The sequence below is a fragment of the Sander lucioperca genome, chromosome 23 (assembly GCF_008315115.2).
Source record: "Sander lucioperca isolate FBNREF2018 chromosome 23, SLUC_FBN_1.2, whole genome shotgun sequence".
Classification (NCBI taxonomy): domain Eukaryota; kingdom Metazoa; phylum Chordata; class Actinopteri; order Perciformes; family Percidae; genus Sander; species Sander lucioperca.
Genome location: NC_050195.1, coordinates 7,597,435 through 7,623,867, shown reverse-complemented (window position 1 = coordinate 7,623,867; position 26,433 = coordinate 7,597,435). Strand labels below are relative to the sequence as shown.

At 38.6% G+C, this 26,433-nt stretch overlaps 1 protein-coding gene across 2 annotated transcripts; it reads left to right on the top strand.

The window, feature by feature from the left end:
- Positions 1 to 25,009, top strand: LOC116048572 (amyloid beta (A4) precursor protein-binding, family B, member 1 interacting protein). Of its 2 annotated transcripts, none has more exons than XM_035998078.1 (14): positions 1 to 245; positions 6,109 to 6,170; positions 7,503 to 7,590; positions 9,331 to 9,623; positions 11,102 to 11,179; positions 13,968 to 14,127; positions 18,206 to 18,327; positions 19,523 to 19,597; positions 19,697 to 19,840; positions 20,317 to 20,427; positions 22,498 to 22,596; positions 22,685 to 22,811; positions 22,927 to 22,988; positions 24,334 to 25,009. In XM_035998078.1, the coding sequence occupies exons 2-14, from the start codon at positions 6,111 to 6,113 to the stop codon at positions 24,919 to 24,921; spliced, it is 2,007 nt and encodes a 668-aa protein (XP_035853971.1). In that variant the 5' UTR covers positions 1 to 245; positions 6,109 to 6,110; the 3' UTR covers positions 24,922 to 25,009. The 2 variants fall into 2 exon arrangements, with proteins under 2 accessions (XP_035853971.1, XP_031153581.1); XM_031297721.2 differs by having other exon boundaries at positions 1 to 248; positions 6,111 to 6,170.
- The last annotated feature ends 1,424 nt before the right edge of the window (positions 25,010 to 26,433 follow it).

The window sequence follows — 26,433 nt, the reverse complement described above, 5'->3', positions numbered from 1 at the left end:
CAAGACTGTTGTGAAAGTATTGAGCTTTTGGAAGGAATGCAGTGACAGGTCTGGACCTGAACTTCCGCATAAAGCAGGAAGAAGTCAACAGTCAAGAGAGCCAGATGCAATCCACATCAACACACCCAAAACTGCCTGTATATCACTTGAGCTTTATTAGAGAGTAGTATTTAGGGGTGGAACTGATGTCCATGAAGCTGTTATCTTGAAACTAACCGCTGAAACAAGGATTAATACATTTAAAAAAGGTGAGTTACATCTCTGCTAAGTTGGATGTTGTACCTTCAGTTAACGGTAAACACCCATAGCTGCTTTCCTCTGAGCGTACGTGACTTTGACTATATGAATATATGAATCCTTGTTGGGCTGTCAAATAAATGCTGGAAGGACCATACAAATGTTCATAATACAGACTGAAAATCTTAGACATCCTGTCAAATTTTGTGATTTAAACCCTTTTAAAAGTTGTTAAATTATGGTATGATAGTGGACAAATGAAACAAAATGGCTATTGTCACTCGAGATGGTTTTTTTACTCACGGTATAAGGCTTAATTAGGTTGCTGTACAGCGATAAGGCAGTCATTGGGCTATTTTAATATAATGAAAAGGGTGTTAGTTCATCTGCTTTCCAACTGGGTGGACCCGGCTCTCATTTCAGACTGCTGTATGACTCAATAACCCCATGAAACTGATAGGGTTGGCCTCTTATTTTAAAGCTAATAGTGCTGTCATTGATGATAGGAACATAATGTACATTTGGCTTTTTGAGATGAGATTAAGTCACAGGAAAAAAAGGACTGGATTACTTATAAACTGCATCTCATATCACTGCAAGAGTCTACTTGGAATGCTGGAGTAAAAACCTTTTAGCTGACAGTTTTCTGATTTTGACTGCTGACGAGGCCAAAAAAAACGTTGCAATATATGTTTAGACAGACTGTCCAATGACTCAAGTGCAGAGGGGATTTTATGTTAAAGAAAAGTAATGAAAAGGTTGAAGGATTCTTATTTTCCCCATGTAAATATACCCTTAGTGGAAATAAGTGTCCATGTTTGATTTCTACAAAAGCACAAACTCCCTTCAGCAAACATACTATCTTACTGTATGTATTGTTAAATGTCGGTTATGATTCTTAATGCTCTTCAGTGCTTTGTTTCTGCTGCAGACTCCCTAATTTGCCTACTTTACTGTATAGTACATCCAGTTCTGTAAACACATCTGCCAAAGACCCAATTAAAGATATTCAAGCCGAGTAAGAGAGGGAGTTTCTATACATTATAGTAAACATGCTGTTCTTCAATACAGCCACTTAGGGTTGTTGTCTGGTTTCTATTTTCTCGTTTCAAACTTGAGTGATGTGTGTGGACTTAATATGGTGAGAAATATCTGAGATTATTTAGGATTCGTTTTCTGGAGGAATGTAGAAGTCGCTTGCATGCAATATTTTTGTCTTTGTCTTTCTTTGGATATCAGAAACAGAATGGTGTGTACAATGCATTGTGCGGGTTTGAAAGGGCGCCAGATTTCATGCCAGAGTGTTACCAGTAATATTTGTAAATGCTGACAAATTACATATTTTTAGAGTGGTTTCAGGAAAGAAAATAGAAATGGGGCAAAGAGGCAGTGGCATACTTTCATGATTGTCTTCCTTCAGGCTGCAACTTTATCCAAAGTAATGTGAATATGAACCCAAATACTTACTTTGTTTGACAGTAAATGCAGTTATTGAAGGGAAATGAAATGATCCCATTATTCTCCCCATCTCACTTTGCAGAGGACAATCTACACTTGTCATCAGTTTGTACGATTTCAATGGAAAAGTCAGCTCACTTCAGAGCACTTTACGCATCAGTAATGGTTCTTTCAAATAGCATTAGTGATTGCCAAACGTTCACTTCTAACTATGAAGGTTTTCCAATATTGCTGATACAATCTTTTGCATGATTTCACAACAGATCCACGTCATCCCTTATAACTTGAGCCATGGACATGTTAGGAAATGAGCTTATTTGCTTTCTTGCTGAGGGTTCGATGACAAGATTGATACCACTCACATCCATCTGTGTAAAATCCATCCATCTGTGTAAAATATGAAGCTAGAGCCAATAGATAGTTAGCTTAGCTTAGCATAAGGACAGGAAATGAGGGGAAACAGCTAGCACGCTCTGTCCTAAGATTTAAAAAAAACAATTTACCAACACTAACAATTATATCTTGTTTGTTTAATCAATAGCCACAGCCTTATGCTAAGCTAAGCTAAGCTAATTGCCTCCTGGCTCTAGCTTTATAGTCAACAGTTATGAGTATGTCTACAATATGAGTGTTGTCAATCTTTTCATTAACTCTCAGCAAAAAGGCGAATATGCTTATTTTTGACATTTTAAATTATTCTTTTATGTAAAACAACTAGCCTCTACTGATAATCATATATGGTTGTAATGACACCAGCTTAAAGTTAACACCTTTTCTGTGGTTCTCTGTTTTGTTAACAATGTCACACCTACAATTAAAAAAAAAAAAGTGTAATACTTTCCTAAGTTTAATGTTGATGGGTGGAGTGAGACATGAATACAATCGTGCATTTATGTGCGAAAGAAGTAATTATAAACATCACAAAAAAAGCACAGCAACTTTTGCCTTTGTTTTCAATGTCTGGCCAATGCTACACTCTCTCTGAATTCTCTTTACTGTATGAGAGTTGGGAGTGCTTCATTTAATGCATTTGGCCTCTAAAAGCAGCTGCCAGAGAGTGACCTGACTGACACTAAGTTTTTCCCTTGTGTGACTTTAAGAATACACATTATAGACGGTCACAGTGTTTACGTGTTCTATGTGGGTTGTTACAGTGAGGTCTGTTGATTTGTGGTTGCCATGACACTACAGAAAATATGACACCACGGGAAGAAAAGGTGAATGAAAATAATTAAGGAGTGGTTATAATAATAGTTTTTTTTAATGTGTTTTATCCCAAGTTTTGCATTTTTGAGACTGCAATTGCTAAACGTTATGTTATGTTAGAATAGAAGAGATCTTTGTTGTCATTGTTTTCAACAATGAAACACAGTTTAGCAGCTGCCAGAATGACAGTATAAATAACAAATATAAAATAGCAAAATTTAAAAAGTAAAATATTTAAAAAAAAATCAATATAAATAACACAATGTGAGGTGACACTATATACATATTGTTTCGTCATTATGCAGAATGTCACGTACATAGGTCCATGTAAATGATGTTTTCAGACCATTACAATGTGACATCATGTGAGTGAAGGAAACGGCAGCATTAAGGTCCCAGGTGGCTGCTCGTGTCACCATTTCATAAATGATTTCAACATTGCAAGTGGCAGGAAGTACACCCTTTACCACTTCCTCCTAGGGCAAACCATTCTTGTAAAGGGGTGGAGGAGTGAGCCCACTTGCTACAACAGTTAGAAAGAACCACACATACACTAGTCATATAGGAATAAGTGCATGACATGCAAAGACGTTTAGTCATTCTGGAAAATACTTAGGTTTTTTTATCTACAGCACAAACTCATTTATTGAATGAGAAGATACCGTTTTCATAAGCTTTAAACCATACATGCACACGCCATCTGTTAGATGTTGGAACAATATTGATCCATTTCACATTCAAATGAGAAACATCATGTCACAGCACTGTATGAACTCTTGCCTGGAACACAATCAATCACTCTTGTCTCCTCCGCAGGGTGACTGAGGGTTTGCCCCGAGTTTCTTATTATGCTTTTGATTAATCTCTGAAGATGTTTTCTTTTGACTAAACAGATTCCAAAACGTGATGAGTAAAAGCAGCGAGTTACACTTTGTTTGAAATAATATTTTCACATCGTATGTACCATAACAGCAGGGGGAAAAGTGAAGACTTTAGTTATGTTAACATTTTTCTGAGGGAGAGAACATTGGTTGAGTTAATCCAATGAAATGAATGAGTGGGTGGAGCTTATTTTAGTTTTGAGGTTAGTGGCTAATGGTACAATAACAAGGAGGCCTATAAAAAAGTGGGTAAAAAGTGTGCAGCCACTATGAGGTCTGTTTGAGATGTGCAGATATCATAATAGCCCATATATTGTTTCCTTACCTTTAACCACACCAAACTGACCCCAGCTTCTTCTATAACCAGAACACAACTTCATATTCAAGTATAAGTGTATCACATCTTACAGCTAAACATAACCATGATTAATCATTATAACAACCCAAGCTCTGAGTTTTGCAGACCAAACATGATTTTGTGCTACAAAATTAGTAAAGCCGCACTAAGGTATCTCAGTTAGCCGTTACTGTTCTTACAAAAATAGAGCCACGCTCATAGCTAGACTGCTCTGAAGTCATAAATACTATTGTCTTGAATGAACAAAATGCTGTCTGTTTTATTCATGTTTTGTTCTAAACTTTGCACAAAGTATTTGGATATGAATTAAAGTAAGTAAATTAAGTATTGTACAACAATGAAAACTGGGTTTGCCCTTGCTGACAAAGTAGGAAAGCTGAGGCTGATGATTGATGAAGGTATTTGGTCATAAACCAAATAAAAATTTTCACTTGATGATGGCGCAAGATGAAAAGTCCGGGGATCATCTGGAAACCATCAATGTCTGTACATATTCTTTTTTTTTTCTTTTTGACAATCCATCCAGGAGATTTTGAGATATTTCACTGGATAAGAGGAAACTTTGACTTCATGGAGGCACAAGAGGAAAAGTCAAAAGTCAATGGAATTCATCTTCTGAATGAAACACCAAAATAAAACTAAAACACCTGAGTGGTTCAGCAGTCAATGCAGCTATACTTTCTTTTGAATGTCTTTAATCAGAATAGTATACCCTTACAGACTCAGTCACTGTCTGGCACGCTGATACAATACAGCACATTACATTTCTGGAATTAGTGAAGTTAAAACCCCATCAAAGCCCCACTGTGACTGAATGAACTCCCACTGACACCTCCCCACTACTGGTCATGTTCCACTGTAAGAAAAACAGGGACTCTGTTTTGACTGCACATTCTAGCCCATCATAACATTTGCTCTGAGAAAATGGGGATTCAAATAATACATGTGTGAGAGTCAGCATACTGTACATAATTACAGATTGAAATCTCAAGTGGATCTTCAGAAGTTGTTTTCAGGAAAAACACAGTCGTTCCACCGGCTATTTTGCTACTTTAGACTAAAAAATATCAACGATGTCTGGATTAAACTGTATGAATCTGAAGCAGTCAAGTTTACGAGCCTTGAGACTTGATCAGCAATTGATAGCTACAATAAGCCCAGTATACAGCATGCATATGTTTTTACTATCGATCGTTTCGAATTCTTTACGACTTAGCATGTTTCAGGGATCAATTTTTGTGGCCATGAATTCAGATTTTAGTTCTTTAGTACACAGTATTTCAAATTAATTGGTATTGTCCCAATGGTTGAAACAAACGTTGCACATTGTAATCATGTATTGTGAGTGCATGATTTCAACACATGGTATTTAACGACACAAGACTGATTGCAGTGTTGAGTTAGAGGGTCTTTCGGCTTAAAATAAAGTAGAAAGTGTGAGATGCCCTGCTCGGTCAATAACAAAGTACATTTTACTTCTGACTGACAGAAAATACAAAAATGAAATAATATTTCACTCTCCAACTCAACATGTGCAACGAGACTCAACACGTTCTGGTGCAAAATGAATACCTGGAAGTAATGCATTCTTACTTTTCTTCCTTCAGTCTGGGTTGGAGATGTTTTGCATGATAGCATGGCCTCAGGGCACTAAATACAACTGCACACATTTCAAAGTAAAGTACTGTGTCTCACCACTGGCTGTGTAACATGCATGTGTATTTAACAGTTGTTTCACCGCTCGGATGTGTTTACCTCTTCATTCCACACATTCCTTCACTGTCATTCGTCATGGCAATCATATCCAATCAATTTAAACTCTTTGCTTCCTTGCAGCACCAACCAATACATTGATACACATGGTGCTCCAACAGTGGACAATCAGTTTTTTGTCGCGTGGTAAAACAGTTTACAGTCTGATCTTTGAGTATTTCTTTGGTGTCTGACACTTTTGTTGTTGCTTTAAACAGATGGACGACATTGACGCCATGTTCACTGACCTGCTGGGGGAGATGGACCTCCTCACTCAGGTGAGCTAAGACGGTGTTATGACAACTACGGTCACACAGTTTTATTCCAGCACTTCACTCCACATCTGGAGGCTTTTTCTTCTATTTATTTCCCTGGGCCCTATTTAATTAATTATCACTCATTACTTATTATGTAAGTAGTATTGTACCTCATTGCTGTTTACTTTTGAGACAGAAATACGTATCTAATACTAGTCTTTATAACATAAAATCTATATGGATAAGGATTGGATTTTTTTTAATGTTTTTATTATTATTAGCAATGCTTTTTTTATTAACATATGTATTTTCAATCAGTTGCTCAGAGCCGTTTGTAAAAAAATTTACTTACAAATGTCATTGCTGGAATAAAAGCAGGCAAAGGCAAAACAAACATCAAAACTAAAGAAAAAGAGAAAAAGAAAATGGAAAAGTTAAAAAAGAAATTCATTTTAAAAAGGACTGGTAAAATGTGAATCCATTTTAAAGAGTGGATGGAATCATAATAGCCTAGACTTGTATATGGAACAACAATAACCTTTTGGTTTCACTTCATTTCATTGGCCTAAAAAATGATTTGCAAAAAGCAGGTGCCATTTAAAAAATAATAATTAGAGTATTATTAATATATACATAGAGTCCAACAGGCCAATTCGAAAATTTTAATTTTTAAAAATTTCCAGTGTAAAGCACAATAGGAACTTACCTTTTTATGCTGTCACAGCACAGAGTGTACCAGATCGTCATTGTTTTTGCAATAAAAATAGGTTTTAATGAACAATGTTATACACATCTTTCTTGCAACACTGAGTGGACACAACAACATGTTTTCTCCAGACTGCCCATGGTTAATTCTCTCCCCTTGGATAGACTTTTCTTCTTCGACGACAAACTCACTAAAACCCACCATCGATCACCCAGACACTCTAGACTGGCAGACGGTGCGGTGGGGGGGGGCACTCTTTTGTGGTCATCTAACAACCATAAATTACACTCTCTTCTGTAGGGGAGGTCAAATGGCATGAACCAGCTAGAGATTACACGTTGTTTTTCTTTGTGAAAAACCTTGCTGACCACTTTGATGTTGTTTTCCAACCCACCCGTCATTTTAAATCACTTCTACTTTGCCAGGGAGGGGGGCTTAATATAACACATAAAAGCTCTTTTTTGGTGTAATACCTAAAAACAGATGCAACATTACACGTGTAAACATTCTACTTTCTTACATAATGTTTGGGGACAGTTTATGTTTCAGAATGTGTTGTTGATTAACTCGCTGAGCCTCTGGGGGTCTGTACAGATATTATATCCATGCTCTTATAAACACACTGCCTTGTTCATTCTTCACCGCAGAGTCTCGGACAGGAAACAGTACCTCCTGCGCCTCTCCCCAGCACCGACAAGGAAGTCAACTACTCTATTGGCTATGCTGACCTGAATGGTGACTTAACATTTTGTCTGTGTGTAGAAATACTTGAAAGAGCTAAGTGTTAAGCTTTTCCACGATGACTCTCTACAACGCAGCAGTTGTGCAACGGCAGATTATATATCGCATGTTTCATCAGTTATCTAGAAGCTGATCTAGATTACTGGCAGTGACGTAAATGAGGTAGAAATTCAGCATTCAGTTGCTCTGCAGTGTATCTGGCTACTGTTGCTAGATGAAGCTGGAGGTTACTGTAATTACTAAGTGTGTACTCTGGCTTGTATGGGCTGTAACACAAGCAGGTTAATGTTAAAGCAAGGTTGCAGCATCTGTTGTCATTACTCTACTTAAAGTCTCCCCGTCCCTGTTCCCCTGTATCACAAGTACAGTACTTCAGTCCTGTCAAATAAATACTACTACTACTAATAATAATAATAATACATTTTATTTATATAGCGCTTTACATGGTACTCAAAGACACTTTACAGTAAAACCAGCACATATAGCACATTAAAAACAGATAAGCAATAAAACCAACACATAAACAATAAACTATCTAACTATCAGGTGAGAAATGTAAAGACTATTGTATGTGGAAAGCTAATCTGAAGAGGTGTGTTTTGATTAGTGATCAGGCTAATTTGCTAATTTTCTCTTCCCCACAATTTATTTCACAAAGACAAATCTTCCTACATCTTACTGAATGCCAATTAATCGCAATATAAATCTATAACCTCTAAGCGGTACTTTAAGCTAAATGCTAACATCAACATATGGTCACAATGACAATATTAGCCTGCTGATGTTTAGCAGGTGCTGTTTAAGTGTGTGTGTTTTTTTATTCCACAAAAACAAAAACAACCAACAGAACACATGAATACATGACAGATCAGGTCTAACCATCAATTAACAACCACACATCAAAAGATACAATAAATATAGAAAAAAAAGAAAAGAAAGACAAAAAGCTATGCAAATTAAATCAATGAATAAAAACTAACAAAAATAATAAGGTGCTTGAGCTTTCTTCCTTATTGACAACTCAATTTTTCAATATGATCTTTCAGAGTAATCAGAGTGACAGAAAAAAAGGGCACAAAACAAAAACAACAATTTCCATAAAGAAATAAGACAAAGAGCCAGTTTGAGCTTTCGCTCATTCAGTGACTCTAATCAGTGACTGTAATGACTCATGTCATTAGTTTTGCAGGTATGTTATCATAAACCAAAGTAATAGACAAATTACATTTTGACCTGATGGTGGTTAAGGAATCATGAAAGTCATTTTGATTCATCCTGAGGGGGAAATGAAATGTCAAATGCCCGGACAATCCATTCATGATGTTGAGACATTTGTAAATAATGACTTGAAAATGGTTAATTAATCATTTCCTAATGCTTTAGCCTGCCCTTAAGAAATGCCTATATTTTATTTGTTAATGGCCACGTACCATACATAAATGTTACAATTTCATGAATTCTACCAGAGCATTTAGATGTTATTATAAAACAAAGAGAGAAACTTATAAAAAATAAATAAAAGTTCTTAATGTTTAGGGGGGAAAGCACGTCTATTTAAAAAAACTAATGTCTCCATAAAGAACTAATGTCTCCTTAAAAACTTGGCCAAATATTTTGAAAGAGAGGTAACACCTTAGGTCATGAGGTCATCACCTGGCACTTGTCTCTGATATACTGTACATTCTGTACCTGGGTCAGATCTTAACGAATAACCTGATTATCTTCTAACATCAGAGTCCCTCAATGAACTGGAAGACTGCGATTTGGATGCGCTCATGGCTGATTTGGTGGCTGATCTCAATGCCACGGAGGAGAAATTTGCAGCACAAAAGGAAGTTCTGAAGGTGCCATCACTCCCCCCGCCAGACTTACCGCCACCACCTAAGGGCCTGAGCACCCACCCTGCCTCCTCCCTCGCTTCCCCGGCATCACCAGCGAGCAGCACGAGCAGCAATGTTAGCACCCCGGCCTCCTCCACCGCCTCCCCTTTACCACCTCCGCCCCCTCAGGTTCCAAAGCCTACAAAGGTGAGTCAGCCATTGTACAGTTTGTAAGATGAGAGCAGCATCTCTGTCATGACCTTTTAACCTCTCTCTACTAGTGGGAACTAGTCCAAAATGTACGAAGTGAGAGTTTTAACCAATGCTTGTTGTCCGAGTAATAGAGAGTTTATTTTGGTTAGTACAGTTTTCAAGGAAAATGCCACAATACTGGATGACAGTGAAGCAGAAGAGAAAGTGTCTTGAGCATTGGTAGGCCCTTAAAATGTATTACGGTACACAAGAGCACATGAAGCAGAGAGAGGCAATAATGTCACAATCTCTGTTTTATTGGTGGCGTGTCTTGGTTTACCTTAAGAAAGCGCTTCCTGAGCCGTGCGTGACAAGACAGTTTTACATCAAAAGCATCACCAGTTCCCAGCATATACATTTCTAGTGATTTCTTTTTGTCTTTGTGGAAATGGGAAGAGTGGTATTGCTCTTATAACAGTTGGACGGTGAGATCATGGCGTAGTTGTTCCTGGATGGAGGCATCTGTTACAGTTACAGAGACCTGTGAGGCGAAACAGCAGAGAGTCTGTCTGGAACAGATCAAACAGTGAGGCAGGAGAGAGTAACAGGATCAATACCAAAGGTTGGAGAAGGGGGGGTAAGATGTGGCAGTGGTGGGGTGGAGGAGGAGGGCGGGGGTGCAAAGCCAGACGGGAGCTTATTGCTTTAGCAGGGCTTGTTACCTCATCCTTCTGAGGTAAAAACACCAGCTGTGCTGAGGCAAAGAATGCGTCATTGTTAGGTAAAGGTGTACAAGTTCATTAAAACTGCACTGTAGGCAGGATAGGATTTTAATGTAAAAACACACCAAGTTATAAACCAAAGTAAAGCGTATCCTATCCTTGCTAATTGAGATTTATTAGATTAGATCTAATGTCCCAAATGGAATTCTTCCACATATGGGAAATGAAAATTAAACTCCTCCTCCATCTCCTGAACAGCATTAAAGTGCTACATCCACAGAAATGAATTTGCCAGAGTTACTTCTTTTTTTTTTTTTGACGAGAATTAGATGAGAATGTATATACTGTATGGTAAATTTGAAGCTACAGTCGGCCGCCAATTAGCTTAGTTTAATATAAAGACTGGAAACAGAGGGGGAAAATCTGACCTGGCTCTGTCCAAAGGTAACAAACTCCGCCTACCAGCACCTCTGACTCACTAATAAATGTGTTTTATCTTGTTTGTTTAATCCGTACAAAAAACAAAGTGTAACAATGACAAGTTGTGTTCTGGAGCAGTAACCTAACCAAATAGGCGTATTTTCCCTGGATGTCGAACTATTTCTTGGAGTTATTACATGATTGTGCTGTGTGCAGTTTACTGAGTATACTAGTGTAGCTTTAACACAATGACACCATGGTAGAATATATCCCACTTATGCTAGATTATAACTAATGGATGAACATCTATTCTGCACTAAAACATAACATTTTATTGTTTGCCCTATTTAGGAGGAAATGGAGGCGAACATAAAAGCAGACAAAATCAAGCTTGCTCTTGAGAAGCTCAAGGAAGCTAAAGTGAAAAAGGTAAGACAACCAAACCCTGAAGTGTACTCCTCTAATCTTACATCCACTGGCAACGGTAAACTTTAAAGACATCGTGAATTACGGCTACATGGACTTCACTGTAAAAGACGTAATCATCAAAGACAGTATGGCTCTTTCTTTTCCTTTGGGAGAGCCATCAATCACGGTAATGGATGGCTACCTTCATCCAGCCAACGTCCTGAAGGACAGCGCCGTTTCCCCTCTTTGGGTGATATGTGGAAACTTTCTCATCTTCAAAGCAGTCAACAAAAGCACAGACATGTGGTCTTGCATGCAAAGCTTCACACCAGGATGTGCAATTTAACACAGAACTAAACTAGTTCCATTCAAATGTTATCATAGGTTAAGTGACTGATGATATGACTGCCAAGTTCTACACTTCTATTCATGGCTGCATTAATGATCTGTTTCCCTAAGACAATAATTATAAATTCTTAGAAAAATCTAAACTTACTGTGTGTGTGTGTGTGTGTGTGTGTGTGTGTGTGTGTGTGTGTGTGTGTGTGATTAATCCATAAATCCATCCATCAAAGCTGTGAAAAACTAAATTAAAGGATAAGCCTGTATTTAGTGTTCCATATTTTCAACAAATTCCATTAGATATCCATTTTGCAAGACTTCTGAAGACATAAATCTTCAAAAGTGAATCATAAAATATTTAGTTTTATTCTAAAAAAGATTAAGTAATTCCCCAAACTGCTGGGCACTGTAGTTTATTGCAAATGTTACTCAAACAGGAGTAAATAGTACCTTTGTTGTGGGACTATTTTCAGCAGCGGATTAATACACATTTGGCATGTTAGTATTTACAATAGCAGAATGGTGTATATGGGATTGACTCACAATGTCCTACAGTGCCCATGTTCATGGTAATGAAGGAACATTTCACCATGCAATAGTATGTCTTTCATGTGTATATAATAGGTTATGGACAGCATTAAAGGTCTACAGTATGGCACAAAGGAATAAGATGTGTCAAGAGACAATAAGAATAAGTAATGTTGACAATAAGACGTATGCCTATCCTTTGAGGCTGCAAATACCTTGTCACAGAAAACATTTACACTACCCTTTTTTGAAATTGGAGCATTGCTCCGAAATGCTAACAACTTCTTCCAGGAACTCAAAAACACAAACTTGAAGCCGATTTTTTAATGGTGCTGTGGTTGTAATACTGTATATCACACAGGGCTCTTAAACGCCTGAATGTGTGTGTGTGTGTGTGTGTGTGTGTGTGTGTGTGTGGGTGTGGGTGTGGGTGTGTGTGGATGCTGAGGAAACACAGACCACTGGCCACTTTCACAGGAACATCTGTATCAGGGTTGTTAGATGTAGAAGAGCAAGGTGCACTCTCAGTGGTTTCAGCACAACCATCTGTGGGCAGAGGCTTTTCAGATAGACCCACTGGTTCTGGAGCATGCTTTCGACACGGATCACATATTTTGAAGATACCTGCTTTGCATTAGGAAGTACTGTAAGAAGGAAAATAATTTGATATCCAGTGACATTTCATTCAACCGCATGCCAAACCCATATTGTTTTCCAGTAAAGGTTGAGGCTGAGAAATATGTGATCTAACACTCTAAATCCTCTTGTGATAACATCTCTGAAACCCACATTTTTTAATGACACAATGCAAGCGATTGGCTGACCTTGGTTCTGTAAAAACTCCACAGCTTCCAAAAGCTGGATTTGTTTCAGATGAGAGGAAGCGTGTAGCCATATGAGCCTGTGAGGAAAGCACTCCAGAGCAAAATTAATCTCAGCCAACTTGGGAAAAGGGGGTGCTGAGACTGCAAAAAGAGACAAAAACAATTGGGAGGAAATTACCAAAAAAGCCAAAGAAGTTTGACGTGGCAGAACACACAGAGGCCGGAGTATTCTTCACCTGGTGTATGTTTTATTTGTAGGTTACATCACACCTTTTTGTTGAGGTTGTGAAAAACAAAAACAAAAATAAAGACAAAAAAAAAAAAAATCAAGAGATCTATAAGTCAACAAAAGAAAAGTTAGGCTAGGCCCATGGCTAGCAGCAAGTCTATAGTAGGTCTACACCTGAACTGAACCAACTCCTACTTCAACCATGATCTGCTCTAAAGGAGCTTCTACCCCTATATATCCCTAGTATCTATATAAAAACAACACAAACAATTTCCAATAATTATAACGTTCCTGACTTGGAAATATTAGTTGTTTAGGGCGCTTAAAACAGACTATTCCCTGAAACAATACCCCCTCCCCCCTCTGTACTACACTCAAAATGGTACAGTCTGAGTTCCATTTACTATAAAGCGCAATGAAAGCTCGCACTTCCTGTTTGGCAGTTGGACCCATGGCCAACAGGTAACATGGTTGAGAGTCCGTGCAACAAACATTTGGTTGATTGAAGTTGCGTATTACTAATACATACATTTAAATGGAAAGTACAAATGAATTAATGTAGATTTATTAACAATGTGGTAAGAATGCCTACTGAAATAACCAGAAGACTTGCTATCATGGCATGTAGCTAGCTTGTTAGCATGCTCAGGAGGTAGAGTGGGTCGTCCACTAATCGGCGGTTCAAACCCCGGCCACTCTAGTACGCATGTCGAAGTGTCCTTCGGCAAGATACTGAATCCCAAATCGTGCGAATATGTGTGAACGATTAAAGTAGACCCCAATGAGCAGATTGGTACTCTGTATGAGTGTGAATGTGGCATGTGCAGTAACATTAGTGTAAAGCACTTTGAGCGGTCGGAAGAATAAAGGCTAATTCTTCTAACAGTTGGTGGTGAAGGTGCTGATGAATGACGGCAGCTCCAAGACTCTGATGGTGGACGAGAGACAGACTGTCAGGGAGGTTCTGGACAACCTGTTTGAGAAGACTCACTGTGACTGCAATGTGGACTGGAGCCTGGTTGAGACCAACCCAGACCTGCAACTTGGTGAGTTACTGCAATATAGCATCTAATATACCGTAGGCTTATGTACAGTGTGGTAGGGCTGCACAAATATATAAACTTTGCACAAGAAGTAAGGAAATTTGTGTTTGGTAGATTATTTCTCTGTGGTAACAATGCTTTTTGGCAATACATTTTATACCGTTGGAAAGCCTGTTTAGTTCCCTTTCAAATGGTGCCCCATTTGTAAGGAACATGCATTTGTGGGATGAGTAGCAGCACTGAGTATGTGGGTTGCGCCCATGAAAAATTTGCCAAATCTTCTCTGCCAATGCCAAACAGCTTATTCTGCCATTGACTTGTTTGGTATTTAACTATTGTTAAGTATTTTCCTGTGGTGTACATTTCCAGCAGCAGTTTGGAATAAATCAAAGAACTGCGTTGCTAGATTAAGCAACTACCAACATTGTATTAACAGAAAACACAATGAAACAATACTACTAAAGTGATTTCTGGTAAATTTAGTGTAGAAACAACACAGCAATAGGTGCAAGCTGGGCAGCAAATATATCAACAGAATGAGAAAGACACAACAGTGGCAATATACACAGACTTCAACAACATAAGCCTTTAGTATGTTTTATATGAATTGTCAACTAAACACACACAATATGCAGGGAGGGATATTTCAATCAGGTCTAGATGATGAACTGTGTTTTTATTGGCGCAACTGTAGCCATACTGCAGCAAGCTCAGAGTGAAACATTGATCTTACTCCTATCCATCTCCCTCCTCCTCTCTTTCCTACACTGTTTCTATCCCTCTCTCTCACACACACACACACACACACACACACACACACACACACACACACACACACACACACACACACACAGTGTAGACAGGTGGGTTTAATTTGCTGTATCAGACACTGTCAGTCTTCCTCTCTGTCATACGGAAATAGAAGCCTTATGATCTCAATCCTCCATCTGAGCCGTCTGTGCTATATTTACTTCAGCTGCTGGACTTTGTCACTATCAGATTCTTGAGCCGCTCATTACCATCTGTTTTCTGTTTTCTAACATCTTCATCAGACCTCTGTGAGCAATAAATTGTAAGTCAACATTATTTTGCTTGAAAATTATATTCAAGTAATTTTATATGCAGCTAGTTAAGCTGTGAAAAACTATATTAAAGGATAAGCCTGGATTTAGTGTTCCATATTTTCAACAAATTCCATTAGATGTCCATTTTGCAAGACTTCTGACAGTTTGTGGCTCTCAGCCCCAAGCCCTGTTTAACCTACTGAAGACATAAATCTTCAAAAATGAATCATAAAATATTTAGTTTTATTCTAAAAAAAAGATTAAGTAATTCCCCAAACTGCTGGGCACTGTAGTTTATTGCAAATGTTACTCAAACAGGAGTAAATAGTACCTTTGTTGTGGGACTATTTTCAGCAGCGGATTAATACACATTTGGCATGTTAGTATTTACAACAGCAGAATGGTGTATATGGGATTGACTCACAATGTCCTACAGTGCCCATGTTCATGGTAATGAAGGAACATTTCACCATGCAATAGTATGTCTTTCATGTGTATATAATAGGTTATGGACAGCATTAAAGGTCTACAGTATGGCACAAAGGAATAAGATGTGTCAAGAGACAATAAGAATGTGTGGATAATAAGTAAAGTAAGTAATGTTGTCAATAAGACGTATGCCTATCCTTTGACTGTTGGCTGCAAATACCTTGTCACAGGAGTCATTTACACTACCCTTTTTTGAAATTGGAGCATTGCTCCGAAATGCTAACAACTTCTTCCAGTAACTCAAAAACACAAACTTGAAGCCGATTTTTGTATTAATGGTGCTGAGGTTGTAATACTGTATATCACACAGGGCTCTTAAACGCCTGAGTACAAGTACAAACACTGCTGTAGATAAACCTTGAAAGAGGAACTCACTCGTTTACTTTCTGGAAATTCACGCATTGTTTCTTTTGTAAAACGATTATATATTCTGCCCGTGCACAACAAATGAGGAAATCTGTTTCCCTTTCATCAGGATAGTTTATTTTTTAACAAAATGACAGACATCCTGTGTTTAAATTAGCTGTCGGTCACACTGTTTTATTTAAAGCATGTTGTTTGTGGTCATTTGACTCATGAGCACGGGGGTGCACAGGGCATGGTGTCATCTCCTAACTAGACAGTATGACAATGACGATGGAAACGGTTTAAGTCAGGTTATTTTTAAATGTCTGTAAACCCTTGCGTTCTAATATAAATTGTTGCCAACCTTTAATCTTAACCAAAAAAAAAAGTCAAGTAAAGTTGTGCACAATAAACACCCACAGAGCTCAATAGCAATACTATCTTTAAACAAGTCATCTCTGTTAAATTCCCCCCATGTGCTTACCATGCAGACTACCAAAACCTGTGCGTAATGCAGTTCAAAGGGACTTCTACTCCAAATAACTCACTAGAGCAGCAAAGTCACACCATCCATTTAATGATTGTAATAGTCAAACTATAGACTGGAACCCTGGCAGCAATTTATTTAATGCCTACCTTTGGTAAACTGTAATTTGGGACCATGGCTAAACTACAGTCAAATGCCCAGTGCATTCTGGAGATCTGTGGCACTGAGTGTGTGGGTGGGCAGAGAGGCGGAAGGGGAGGAGGAAGAAAGTGCCCCTAATGTGTTTTTGAGGTTTAGTGTTTAGTGGTTTAAAGTCCTTCCAGCAAAATGGGGAGGCTCGTATTTTTATTTAGCCCTTCCTTAATTCGTCCCATTTCAAATAGACAATTGTACAGCTGTGAAATTGACTTTGAACCATGGAGCTCAGCTGATTTAAAGATTTCGTGACAGAATGAACTACTGTACATATGGTAAAGCATTTGTTTTATGGTGCAAAGCTGAAACAGAGGGGACATGGAGCATATTATGTGAGTTTAAAGACTATAGTGAGGGAGTAAACTGGCTTTGGAAGATTAAAAATTGGCATTAGTGTAGTGTTAAAATATTTTTCATGGCAGTGTTTACTGGCAAGTAAGCAAGCATATTTATTAAAGTAAATGACGCCTCACAAAACCCCCCAAAACTATATATAGTAGTTAGATACAGCATCACATGGATCAGCTTAATCAGCAGAATAATAAAATGTAGCTTACACATGAACTTACAAACATGTAATGAAATGTAATACGATTACTTTAATACGATATAAGAGCATTTTTGCTGCCATCAACTAACCCTAACCCAGGACTTTTACTTGTACCATGGACGCATACCAAGACAATAAAACTCTGGGCTCATATACATAAGCAAACCCCTCTCCTCCCTACAGTACCAGCAAAAATATAGCAGATGGGTATAAGGAAAGAAAAAAGAAATTGTAATATCCCAGGAGACCCACATTCTGGCTTGGGGCCCCATTACCCATTTTTCCCCCGGGCCTGTGTGTGTTAGGCCTATTCAGTAATCTATCCATGACTTGTAATGGAGTAATTTTACATTGTGTTATTTTTTTACTTAAAGCCAACGTTTTAAGAATTTGAAAAATTCAGACTTTAGCACCCCCTAATGGCACCATCAAAAAAGACGTGGACTCTAGATTGCACTAATGTTCCCCAGGATTGTCTCATTTTTCTGCAAACTCAATTTGCAAAACATCAGAGTAAATTAAAAAGATGCTATGAACGCATAAAATACACACATAATGGCTTTAATTAGATAATCTCAATACTATTACTGCTAGTTTGCTGACATCTAAATTAGGGCTGGGCAATTTATCGCTATTATATCGACATCGATATATGAGGCTAGATATTGTCCTAAATTTGGGATATAAGTGTTGCCTTTTCCTGGTTTTAAAGCCTGCATAACAGTAAAGTGATGTCATTTTCTGACTTTACCAGACTTACTAGCTGTTTTATTATTTGCCTTTACCCACTTTGGTGATTATTTATCAAAACTCTCATTGTGTTAGTATTTTGTGAAAGCGCCAATAGTCAACCCTACAATATCGCCATAGATATTTGGTAAAAAAATATTGTGATATTTGATTTTCTCCACTTCGCCCAGCTCTAATCTAAATTTGCTTTTCTTTTGACAGAACGGACATTTGAAGACCACGAGAACCTCGTGGAGCCTCTCTCTGCATGGACGAGAGACAGCGAGAACAAAGTCCTCTTCCAGGAGCGGGGGGAAAAATATGAGGTTTTCAAAAACCCACAGGTTGGTCCCCTCGTTGTATGCACCTTTACATACCTCTCTAAACATATACTGAGTGATCAGAGGTGATGTGACATCTCAAAAGTCCAACACTGGCTAGTTCGTTATTCTTGGCCTTGGTTTTGTTCAAATCCATCTCCACATTGTTTCAGCCCAGCGCCATCTGGCTATTTTCACTGTTGAATTGTTGTCTGAATTATAAAATGTCTTTCCTCCATGCAGGATGACCTCTAACATGTATGTCCTCACTGTAATATGTCAGACAAAATGGCCTCAGGCAAAAGACCTTGGCATGAGATCTTGGCATGTTTGTTGATACAATGGGACCCTTTTATTATAATTAATGGATTCGTTCTGTTGGCAGACACAAATAGGCGGTTTGGAAAACTGGTGAGATATTCTCATTTTTAAAGTACTCCATCATGTTCTTCCACATTCCCCAACAAAAGGGCCCAGCTGTTTTTCACAGTATGTCGCTATCAATGTATGTAGTTTACGCTGTTCACAAGAGCTACCAAAATAGAACACTCTCTCGCCACAATGAAAACATCGGCCCAGACTGTGATATGAAACCACACTAGCCCAGTCACACAGGGCCAAAGAGTAGGGTTCAAGGGATTTTCAACGCTGATGATTATTTTCGTTCTGATATTTAATGTTTAAATTGGATTTAAGAGTTAAAAAGTTAAGGATTATTGTTTTATCCATCCATTTCACAAAAATAACCATACATATTTGAGGAAGCGGACATTTCATATATAAGACTAAGAGTGTACAGCCATGCTAGCAGCTCTGTGACTGTACCCATCCATAAGGCGCAGCAGCACTTTGAGCTAAATGCTAAAGGGAGCATGCTAATGCTGATGCGACTGTTGAAACTGAATTGCCCTTTGGGAGAAATAAAGTTGTTTGAACCTTGAATGACAACACTTAATGTTTACCGGGTATAATGTTTAACATGCTCACTATTTTAGTTTGCTGTGTTAGCATGCTAACATTAGCTACTTAGTGCTTAACACCAAGTACAGCAGAGGCTGATGGGAATGTCATTAGTTTTGCAGGTATTTGGTCATAAACCAAAGTATTAGACGAATGAATGTCCAAGATGTACAAACTTTCATGGCAATCTGTGAATCTGCTGGTGGCACTTGAGGAAAAATCAGGAAATACATTAATGCACTTTGTTTAATTCCTGCAGAACTTTTATTTATGGAAGAAGGATAAGAACGCTCTCAAAGACATGAAAGACAAAGACAAGGAGTTATTAATACAGGTAAATAAATAATAAATAATAATAAATGTTTTCTGTGTGACAGTTGTCCCTGTTGGAGCTCCTCGAAATGACCCCTTTAATCCCTTCTTTACCTCGCAGGAGAACTTCTGCGGGACGTCCATCATCGTGCCTGATCTCGAGGGGGTGATGCACCTAAAAGAAGACGGCAAGAAGTCCTGGAAACCGCGGCTCTTTCAGCTGAGGGCCTCTGGAATTTATTACGTGCCCAAAGGAAAAACCAAGGTCAGGGGTCAAAAGGGGACCAGACCATAAACACATCCAACAGCTAATGCTCTAATCCAGGATACATTCAGTTAGCCTGGAGCAAGTGGTGAAAGATAAAGTCCAGCAGATATTGAGATATTTTTTTTTTTTTGCAACCTTAAAAAATATGAATTCTTTTTTTTTTTTTTTCACTGGGACTACAAAGTCCTAATGTGTAGTAGTCTTTTTGCTTTATGAACCACGTTCTTCTTTCTTGCATCACTGAATATAACTACAGCTTTTACTGCCTGCTGGATACCTAAAATATATTTCCTAACTGTATATGCTAGATCTCTTGGGAGCTTTAACTTCCCAAACATACCATTCATACAGGGCGTTATGCACCTACTATTACACTTGTAGTGTAGATTATCAATTCAATAGGCGGAGGGAACAGGAAAATGATAAAAAAGGCACTACAGATCAGTTTATGTAATCCCTTATTTCTTTTTCAGTCATCCCGTGACCTCATCTGCTTTGTCCAGTTTGACAATGTAAATGTCTACTATGGCAAAGACTTTAAGGGCAAATACAAAGCCCCAACTGACTTCTGCTTTTTTCTGAAGGTAAGTTCAAATTTGTTGTCTCATCAATGTGGTTTGTCTCAATGCCTTTCACTGTGGAGTTAATAAACAGACTGACTGAAGAAAACCTTTACTGTAAGACTCTTGAGTGCCTTGTCAGTTTTGCTGTTTTGCTCGCAGGTGTTAAGAGGCATACATCACACAGTATAACGCATGGCGCAATAGAGATCAATGCAGAATTCATTGTTGCATGGTGGCGTCTGAGTGTATGGTCAGCCACACAGCTGCTTTCTCTACTGGAAGTGCGAAATGCAATAAATAGTTTCATTTAAAGAAGTGAAAGGAGACAAGTGGTGAGAAAGAGCTTTTTTAACAGTTCCTAATTTTTTTTTTTTTAAATGGCTGTACCATGCATTTAATTAAGAGTACTTTCAATTTTAGAATATTACTGGTGATGGGAGGTACCTACGGCACTCATAACAACATATAAGAAATGCTGACTGACATGAAATTAGATTAAATTAGATGAAGTTAGTGGTGAGTTAAAGTGATGTGAAAGTCCGCTTTCTTTTCCCCTGTCTTCTCTGGGAAATACTAGAATCAGCAGATTAGGCTAGTTGGTGAGGATCAAAGCAAAAAGAGCTCAGAGAGGCAAAGAAACTGAATTACGAACCAGTGAAAGACACGAGTCCTCAAGGTTTGAGCTAAAGGCGCTGCTGCCCAGGGAAAAAGAAAACCTGTCAGAGTGGACTTTTTGGAAGGCTAGCCAGGCTTCTCACGGCCTGTTGTTGTTTAGAAATCGATACAGTAAAACTTTCGCCTCAGCTCTGGTAGATGATAATGATAATGATACGATAATAACTGAAGCTGCTTTCGGCTGCCCGAGTGTTTGAATTAGGGTGTGTTTTTGACAGATTGGTTGGGTGGTGTTTACGGGCTGCCAAAAACTGCTGCAACAAGAGCAAAACAATTAGCTTCATCATTTAGCTGTTTACATTCAGAGGTTCTGCCTGAGGTGATCTCTAAAACCATCCCCATTGTGTATAACTGATATCACAACATTATGTGGCAAGTCAACTTCCTCTTCAGGGAAAAAACAGTTGACTCTTTGATTAATGTTAGACCCATACAGTGTGCACTGTAAAGTAAATATTTGGTGTACACTTACTGGCACAATCCAAAAATTAAGAATATTTTAGCATCAAACACCTCCATATTTCCTCAATTAAACTGGATTACAGGATGTACTCAATGGCGCTCACGTTTGGCTTTTTTGGTTTCCAGTTTGTCAGAAATGCTGACTGGACTATTCCAAACAACAGGAATTGAAAAAATATCATCCATTTAACTGGAGTTTCCCCATCAGCACTCTGATTTAGACTCCCTCTGCCCCCTTGTGGTATCCTAAAAGGGTAACTCCACTAATTGTACACATCACAGTCTGTTTACAGGTCTTGTTGAGTATCACTGTATATGTAAAAGTGAGTCAGCATTAGTTGGGACTGAAAATTACATGTTTGAATTTGGTTGTGCGGAGCTAGTGACTCGAGTCTACATTAACCACTGCTAGCATAACACCTGAATCTCTGAGTGTGCTCTCAGCAGTTGAATAGCATCGTGGGTAATGTAGGCCCCAGGTGTTGAAAAGGAAGAAGAATGCATGGTGTGAAAACTACAATGTATCTGGTTCTGCTGCATCGCTTCTGATCCCTTTTCTCCGAGAGTATAGAAGTGCAATATTGAATCAGGGGATTTTGTCTTTCAGGAAATACACTAATGAAATATAGTAGTGGTTGGACAACAGCTAGAAAGATCACAGTGCCATATGTTACCCCAGAGGCTAATGTTTGTGTGTTTTGGTCTTTTGCTTGCCAATAAACAGCTTATTGCACATTGAATGTGAGCTATACTGAAAGGCAGGGTTGTGTGGGTGCAGAGTAGTGTAATCTAATTTAACTGGAATCTGTTAAAGTATGTTACCTTCATTTCTCCCAGAAATGTATTAAAAAGCCTGTTGACAGGAATATTTAAGATCTGTTTATAATGCTAAAAAGACTTTTAACAAAGTAGGTTCTTTACTAACCTGTTCACTATTTGGATTTGACTCTACAGCACCCTCAGATCCAAAAAGAGTCTCAGTACATCAAGTACCTCTGCTGCGATGATGCTTGGTCCATGAACCTTTGGGTAACCGGAATACGGATTGCAAAGGTAAATTTGACCATCTTTGCATTAAATAATAGGAAAGGAAATCTCCATTTGACCAAAACTCATGCTGGTGTGTTTCTTACAATTCCAGTACGGTGCGTCGCTGTATGAAAACTATAAAACGGCAGAGAAGGCTGCTGTCAGCTCTGTGTGGACCAACCGCAGCAGCAGCACTCCATCCAGCTCCAATCCTTCAACACCCTCACCCACCATCAAAGGTAGAACGACACACAAGCTGCCCTTCACTGAACAAGCCAAGATGTAGTGATGTTAGCACAAACCTTTTGCCTGTATATCGTATGTTTACTCATGGTGTTTCTCCTTCTCTGCCAGCCAAATCACCAAGCCAGGCCAATGGTCATGCTCCCAAGCCCCAACAAGGACCTGTTTCTGTGGTACGAAACTCTTCACTAGGGTTAAAACTAATGATTATTTTCATTATCAGTTTATAAAAATGTTAGATAATGATGAAAAATGCCCAAATCCCAATGTGATGCTTTTAGGCTTTGTCCAGACATCAGGCCACATTCAAATCTATTCAATTGACAATAAAAAAAATACTGAGAAAAGCAACAAATGGGATAGCACTTTATTTTAAGGGCCCCATATTTTCCTACAATTCTCTTGAAATTAACTGAGTAACAAAATTAATTTTGATAATCGACTTTATCATTTGACTAACGGTATATGCAGGAATAAGATGCTTTCTATACATTTAAAGACGACTTTGAGTTCAAACCAGTTACATCAGCAAAACACTTACTATACATTAATTTTAAGATGGTACAACTAAACTTAGTTTACGATAACTCCTTCGAACACTGTATTCATGCACGAAAAAAGTTGTAAAAAGCCATTGTATAGTATGTCGGAAAAAGTCATAGTATAGTATGTCAAAAAAAAGTCCAAAAAGTCATAGTATAGATTGTTGAGAAAAGTCATGGTATAGTAGAGCAGCTTGATTATGGGAAAAAAATATAATCACGATTATTTCGGTCAATATTAAAATCATGATAATTTAACACGATTACTTGTTGACTTCTGGAAAGATGTTGCAATTATTGAACTTAAAAAACAAAACAAAAAGTTACATAAATCAACAGTAAAAAAAAACACCTACAACTGTGATATTTGCCTTAATACCTTTCCTATTTAAACTTTTTTTTCCGTTCAGAACACAAGAGGAAAATAAGAGTTTACTTGCAAACCGTAATGAGCTAAATAATTGTTTTTCTCGATTATTCTGTTTTTGTGATCATTGGGAGCCAAAATCATAATCACGATTAAATTTTAATTAATTGCACAGCCCTATAGTATAGTATGTCGAAAAAAGTCATAGTATATTGAAAAAAAGTCAACTGTCATAGTATAGTTTATTGAAAAAAGTCATTGTATAGTATGTCAAAAAAGTAATTAAAAGTAATAGTATAGTATGTCGAAAGTCATTAAAAAGTCATAGTATAGTAGGCCTATTTCGAAAAACGTTATAAAAAGTCGTATAGTAGGCCTATGTTGAAAAACATTATAAAAAGTCATAGTATAGTATGTCGAAAAAGTCATAAAAGTCAGTCTTAAAAATGTAGTTGTGTTTAAGAGTTTTTGAGGTGCTAACCTGTCGCTAAATTGACCCATCAACTTTAATACTGTTTAAGACACTGCTAACACCTAGGTAAAAAAAAAAAAAAAGTTATGTGTCCACCTCTTGTACTTGTTGTCATCATTGTTATTCTGTCTTCTCAGGACTTTGGAAATGTCCCACCTCCACCTCCACCCCCACCATTGTCAGTCTTCCCTCACCCAACACCTCCTTTGGCTGCAAAGAGTTCCTCAAAACCTGCTGCCCCCCAGCGACACCTGCCAACAAACTTCCCTCCACCTCCACCTGCAATGGACCTCCTTCCTCCTCCACCGCCCCCACCCAATGAAGACGATGCCTTAGAGGCCCCGCCAGACTTCCTTCCACCGCCTCCACCGGCCATTGGCTTTGGTTCACTACCTCCTCCACCCACATTTAACTCCCCACCACTACCGCCTCCCCCAGTGAGTTTCAGGGGTGTGGACCAGTCTCTGCCTCCTCCACCACCAGATCCAGGGTTTTTACCTCCGCCTCCACCTCAGCCAATGTTCACAGGGGCTGGAGCACCCCCGCCGCCTCCACCACCACCTCCACCTGCTGCAGTCCCAAGAGCAGCGATTCGGCCTTCTGGCTCAGTGAAGAAGATGCCTCCTGCTCCACCAAAGAGGACTACACCATCGCTGCAGGGAGGAGATGGTGGAGACTTCATGTCAGAACTGATGCTGGCCATGAACAAGAAGCGTGTTCATTAACCTGAGCATGAAATTCGTATAAAAATAGTATGACCTGTGCCTGCACACTGACCAACTTAACCCTTAATCGGCCTTGTCTCGACTTCAGCAAAAGCTACTCTTTACATTCACAACAAACTGAACATCTCCAACATGCCAGTAGAGATTTGAGGTGTTGAAATTAATCAAATAATCGATGCATCGAATCGTGGACATGGACGATGCTGCATCGATAATCGGATGATTATTTCTGTTTACAATTTAATGTATGCCTAACAACCTTTCTTTTTACATATTCTGTTATGTTTTGCACATTCAGGAAGTGCCATGTGCTCAGTGCTGTAGTTTTATGTATCCAATGTATTTAGTATTAGAGCACTGCAGAATGTTTTGTCTTTGAAGCTTGAAAAGCTATGAATTAAATATCCAATATGGCTTTAATAGAAAAATGTATTTGACGCATCGTGATGCATCGAGATATCGAATGGAATCGCTGACATGATAATCGTAATCGAATCGGGAGATCAGTGAAGATTCACACCTCTAGTTGAGATCAGACATCTCTTCCAGATGGCGATCCATCCATCCTTTTTCTAAATATTCCAAAGACCAAAGAGTTTAAAGAAAATGTTATACACTCACCTAAAGGATTATTAGGAACACCCTGAGAACTGCCTTAATTCTTCATGGCATTGATTCAACAAGGTGCTGGAAGCATTCTCTAGAAATGTTGGCCCATATTGATAGGATAGCATCTTGCAGTTGATAAAGATTTGTGGGATGCACATCCAGCCTGCACAGTGGTAACAAGGCTTGACGGATCCACGTTCTCATTCTGTTTACGCCAAATTCTGACTCTACTATCTGAATGTCTTGAGACTCATCAGACCAGGCATCATTTTTCCAGTCTTCAACTGTCCAATTTTGGTGAGCTCGTGCAAATTGTAGCCTCATTTTCCTATTTTTAGTGGAGATGAGTGGTACCCGATGGGGTCTTCTACTGGTGTAGCCCATCCGCCTCAAGGTTGTGTGTGCTGTGACTTCACAAATGCTTTGCTGCATACCTCGGTTGTAACGAGTGGTTATTTGAGTTAAAGTTGATCTTCTATCAGCTGGAATCAGTCGGCCCATTCTCCCCTGACCTCAAGCATTAACAAGACATTTACGCCCACAGGACTGCCGCATGCTGGATGTTTTCCCTTTTTTCAGACCATTCTTTGTAAACCCTAGAAATGGTTGTGTGTCAAAATCCCTGTAACTGAGCAGATTGTGATATACTCATACCTACCCGTCTGGCACCAACAACCATGCCACGCTCAAAGTTGCTTAGATCACCGTTTTTTCCCATTCTGACATTCAGTTTGGAGTTCAGGAGATTGTCTAGACCTGGACCACACCCCTAAATGCATTGAAGCAACTGTCATGTGATTGTATGATTAGATAATTGCATTAACGACAAATTTAACAGGTGTTCCTAATTATCCTTTAGATGTGTGTATATAAGACCTGCTTTGTATAGTGTTTGAAAACTTG

What these genes read in the sequence shown, in the direction of transcription:
- LOC116048572 (XM_035998078.1), top strand. Translation starts at nt 6,111, where the DNA reads ATGGACGACATTGACGCCATGTTCACTGACCTGCTGGGGGAGATGGAC. An exon ending in CCGGAATACGGATTGCAAAG is followed by an intron (nt 22,597 to 22,684) that starts GTAAATTTGACC and finishes TTACAATTCCAG; the next exon opens with TACGGTGCGTCGCTGTATGA. An exon ending in ACCCTCACCCACCATCAAAG is followed by an intron (nt 22,812 to 22,926) that starts GTAGAACGACAC and finishes CTTCTCTGCCAG; the next exon opens with CCAAATCACCAAGCCAGGCC.